The sequence below is a fragment of the Chaetura pelagica genome, unplaced genomic scaffold (genome assembly GCF_000747805.2).
Source record: "Chaetura pelagica isolate M959 unplaced genomic scaffold, ChaPel_1.0 scaffold394, whole genome shotgun sequence".
Lineage (NCBI taxonomy): Eukaryota > Metazoa > Chordata > Aves > Apodiformes > Apodidae > Chaetura > Chaetura pelagica.
Window position 1 is genome coordinate 1058135 of NW_009952966.1, and position 4654 is coordinate 1062788.

The 4654-nt window shown below is 49.7% G+C and overlaps 1 protein-coding gene across 1 annotated transcript in view; it reads left to right on the forward strand.

Annotated features, from left to right (window-relative positions):
* CARD8 (caspase recruitment domain family, member 8) overlaps nt 1-4572 on the forward strand; it is an 8755-nt gene extending 4183 nt beyond the window's left edge. Inside the window, exons 9-16 of the mRNA XM_009995724.1 lie at nt 30-123; nt 206-456; nt 1593-1727; nt 2031-2169; nt 2601-2654; nt 2765-2848; nt 3401-3670; nt 4553-4572. Of these exons, the coding sequence (XP_009994026.1) occupies nt 30-123; nt 206-456; nt 1593-1727; nt 2031-2169; nt 2601-2654; nt 2765-2848; nt 3401-3670; nt 4553-4572 (1047 nt within the window). The remainder of the gene's footprint in view (nt 1-29; nt 124-205; nt 457-1592; nt 1728-2030; nt 2170-2600; nt 2655-2764; nt 2849-3400; nt 3671-4552) is intronic.
* Nucleotides 4573-4654: the final 82 nt, after the last annotated feature.

The window sequence follows — 4654 nt, forward strand, 5'->3', positions numbered from 1 at the left end:
GGGCCAGGACCCCCGGCCTGGGTGAGAAGCCGTGGATGGTGGGCGGGCCCCTCTTCGACGTGCGCTGCGACTCGGCCCCCGCTCTCACCTCCATCCAGTTCCCCCACTCCCTCTGCCTGGGCGGTGAGTGCTGGGCCCCCTTCCCCCCCCACCCAGGGAGGAGGGACCGTGGGACCAGCTGCTGACACCTGCCCGTGTCCCTCAGGTGATGGAGCTGGCATGGCCTTCAAGGTGCTGCACGTCAAGGGGCAGGGCGCTGCCATCGAGCCCTCCGCCGACTACTCGGCCTCCCACGTGAAGTGGCTGGTGAGCTCCTTGTCACCCGTGGGACCCCTCCTCCAGGGCCCCGAGCCCCTGCACTACCACGGCGCCGTCATCCTCTACAAGGCAGTGGATGAGCACCCCTCTTTGTCCTTTCGGGTCTACGTGGCTACTAACAATGACTCCTTTATCAAGGTAACACCCCCACCCGTGTCCTGGGTGGTGTCAGGTCGAAACACCAGCAGGGTGGGCTCAGGGTGGTGGGGGTGGGTGGTGGTGAAGAAGAGCTTTTCTCCCACCCCAGGATTTGCATGCACAGCTCAAGGTATGTGTTTATGTATAGATGATGCATCCAAGGAGGAAATTCTCTCTCTCTGCTCCACTTGGGTGAGACCTCCCCCTGAGCCCCTCAGTGCTGGGGTTCCCAACACAAGAAGGTTGTGGAGCTGTTGGAGCAAGTCCAGAGGAGGCCACAGAGGCACCTTGGCTCTGGAGCCAGGCTGGGAGAGTTGGGGTGTTCAGCTGGAGAAGAGAAGGCTCCAAGGAGACCTTAGAGCAGCTTCCAGTGCCTGAAGGGGCTCCAGGAAAGCTGGGGAGGGGCTTGGGACAAGGGCAGGGAGGGATGGGATGAGGGGGATGGATTCAAACTGGCAGAGGGAGATTGAGGTTGGGCATGAGGAGGGAATTCTTTGGTGTGAGGGTGGTGAGAGCCTGGCCCAGGTTGCCCAGGGAAGCTGTGGCTGCCCCATCCCTGGCAGTGTTGAAGGGCAGGTTGGATGGGGCTTGGAGCAGCCTGGGCTGGTGGGAGGTGTCCCTGCCCATGGCAGGGGGCTGGAACTAGAGGGTCTTGAAGATTCCTTCCAACCCAGACCAGCCTGTGGTTCTACAATTTTGTGATTCTGTATAATGAGAATTCCACACCTAAAAGATCTGCCAGGTTAGGATATGACATTTAAGGAGTTATTATGACCAGTGTGTTCACTCACAAGCTGCTACAGAAATTAAAATATATGAGAAACCTGTTTGCCTCCAAAATCCACTGTGTTCAGGATTGGTACCTGAGAGAGCTTCTTGTCCTCTTGCCCATTCCCTTGTCTACAACACGTAGGCAAACACAGGAATAAAAACCTGCCTTTTATTGGGGTTGCAAACTCTTCTATCCATGTGAAAGAAGTTTGTTTGGTGCTGAGTGCACAGCTTTCTGTGCCATTTGCCCTGTGGAACAGGTCCCAGCCAGAGAAAAGCCTGAGGAGACACATTAGCAGATTTTTAAATGCTAATTCCTTTTTACTGAGGTGAATAACCTTTCCAATCATATTTTTGAATTTTAGGATATCTCAAGAGCGGTGAAACATTCAAATAAGAAATTTATTAAAATTGACAAGCCCCCTGTCTGCCAGAAATTACTGCAGAAAGGAAAGAGATATAGATTAGTTTGTGAGCCAGAAGCTGAAATAACTCCTGAGGTAAGTCCTCTACACAACTTCCCTTTTGTGCATCACAGCTTGATTAGGAGCACAGCAGAAAGTAGCTTTTCCTGTACGTTCCTGCACTGGCATTAAGGGCATTTTTCACACTCATTTGCCATCACTCCAGAAGGGGTTTGCCTCTTGGAGACCTCAGCTTTTGGGATGGAATCCTGATGTTAAAGGCAACAGCAAAACACAGGGGAGACAAGTTGGGCTTGGGTCTGTGCCAAGAGCCACATCCCCCTCTTGAGTCAATGTTTTTGGGTAAATATTTATTTCGAACCTGTTTCCCTTGTGTAGGAAATTGAATTTGTTGATGGATCTCTCTTGAAACTGAAAAGTTACATTGAAGTTTATTTGGAGAAGCCTGATGACTTCACCTTGTCTTTGGTTGAGCTGGAGTCTGATGCCACCGTATGGAAAGCAAAACTGAGAGAGAGTGAGTCTGTCACTCCCTGCTGGAAAGGGGTGGGAGTTGGGCTGTAACTCAGCCCTTAGATGCCCTGAAAAATGGGGAGGTTTGGAGCTGGAAGTGCTAAAACACCAGGAGAAGAGCTCTGGGAGGTCATGTGGTGGATGTTGCAGATGGGTGTGTGGGAGGATGCTGCACTTCTAGTTACTAGGAACAAATAGATTTATTATATGTAAAAAATACATGCATCATATAAAACATATATGCTATATTATATTTGTCATAATATTATATATGGTGGGCTGCAGCATGTTGGATGAAAGGGGAAAAATCAACTCATTGTATACAACCTGAGCTCAGCTGCCCACACCCACCCAGCAGCTTGGTTTTGTGGCTGCTGGGCATTGCTATGAGAATTCCTTCCTCACCTTCTGTTCCCTCTGAACTCTCTTTCCCAGGTGACTGGATTCACTACGACCAGAACAAAAACGAGCAGAAAAGGAGCACAGTCAGTAAGTTCATTTGAAGATAAGGTGGGGTGGCTGGTTTTTGGTGCTCCCTGCTTGCTGTGGGAGCTCCAGTGATGTTCAAGAAGGACCCTCATCTCTTGCTTGCTTCTTAGGTGTCAAAAAACGGAAACCAACCTCCAGTATTTTGGAAGAAGATGTGCTCTGCAGCAAAAAACAAAAGACTGGCAATACTGCAGGTAGGGCATTTCTGTGACATATGAAATTACAGGCTTGGGTTATTTTGGTTTTGGTTTTTTATCCTTTTTTTTTAATCACCTTTTTTATCCTGTTAATTGAACCGGAGGTAATTTTTTGGGGTGAAGAATTCCAAGACTCTGAGCATCTGCTTTTGTAAGTGCAGGATTGGTACTTGTGTTTGTGTGCTGAAGTGCACTGTTTGTCATTCACTGGGTGAGTGAAGGGGGAAAAACAGCTGGGAAATTTGCTTTGTAAGGGTCAGCTCAGATGGTATGGAGGTACAGGTTGGATATCAGGAAGCACTTCCTCAGGGAAAGGGTGATCAGACACTGGAATGGACTGCCTAGGGAAGTGGTGGAGTCACCATCCCTGGATGTGTTGAAGGAAAGGCTGGATGTGGCACTTAGTGCCACGGTCTGGAGATGTGGGGTGGTGTTGGTTGGGCTTGATGATCTCAGAGGTCTTTTCCAGCCTCAATGATTCTGTGATTTAGTCACCGTTTTGATGAGAAGAGTGATATTAAATCTGATTTTTATTCCATGTCTTTTCAGATGGAATTGAAACAAAGAGCTTGACTGACCAGCAGCTGATGGTGGTTGCCAAGCTGTTTGGTAGGCAGTGGAGAGAAATTGCCATTGAGTGTCTTCAGATGGAAATGAAAGACATTGAGCAGATCCAGGCAATGGAGGAAGAGGTCAACATGCAAAAGTTCCGGGTGTTGAGCAAGTGGAGGGACCGGGAGCAGAGCAAGGGCACAGCAGCAGCTCTGCACAACAGCCTCCAGCAAAAAGCACCCTATGAGATCCTGCAGGTCCTGAAAGGTATCACCTCCCCCTGGCATTTAGTTAATGACATCACTGCTTTTCAGATCTATTTTAAGACTTTGCATCAGAGAGTTTACCAGATCCCGGGGACACGTTTTACTGCGTCAGTCAAAGTTGTCACCCTTCTGGTATTAGCAGTGACTTTCTTCCTGTGGCATTTTTATACTTCCCTTCAGAAACTGATGTAAAATGAACTTTGGCACTGGGGGTTGAGAGTACTGTCAGCACAACCCAGCCCTCAAGGCTGGACCCATCAGTTTTCAAGCCCCAAACCAACCCCTGCTTTTCTCAGGAGCTCCAAGAAAGAGCTCATAGACTCAGAGAACCCCAGGGCTGGGTGGACCTCAGGGATCATCTGGTCCAACCTTCCTTGGCCAAAGCACAGGCTGGACAAGAAGGCCCTGCACCCTGTCCAGCTGAATCCAGATGTTTGGGTCTTTTCTGTATTTCAGGAAGGGTCAATCACCACCTTCTCCCCCAGGGATGACGTAGTGGGGTGGGGTCCTGCAGGGCTGTGTGTGGGGATAGATTTCCTGCCCGTGGAGCTGATTTCTGGGCACTCCTTATTTTCAGTTCACCTTGTGCAAACCAAAGTTGCTGAGTGGGCTGAAAACTCAGCCCAGCAAGGGGAACCTTTCTCAAAAACAGAATATATACATTCTTTTCTTTTTTGAAACGGGCAAAACCTGGTTCTTTCTTCGTTCTCCCGAAAGGCAGCCTGGGATCCAGTGGTGGAAAGTTATTGCTCCTGCCTTCTGCCCCTCCCAGACCTCTCCATGCTGCTGGCTTTTAATACATGAATTAGTCAACCTGAGTATTTTGCAATAAGCTGCAGGGATCAACTAATCTGTGTGTGTTTGTGCACGTCCCTCTCCTCAGGTTTCTCGGCTCGGAGCTGAGCTGGTGAAGCCGCCGCTGGGAGAGGAGCACAGTGGGAGCTTCCCTGGAATCCTGCTGGGACCTGGGAAGGAAGATGCAAGG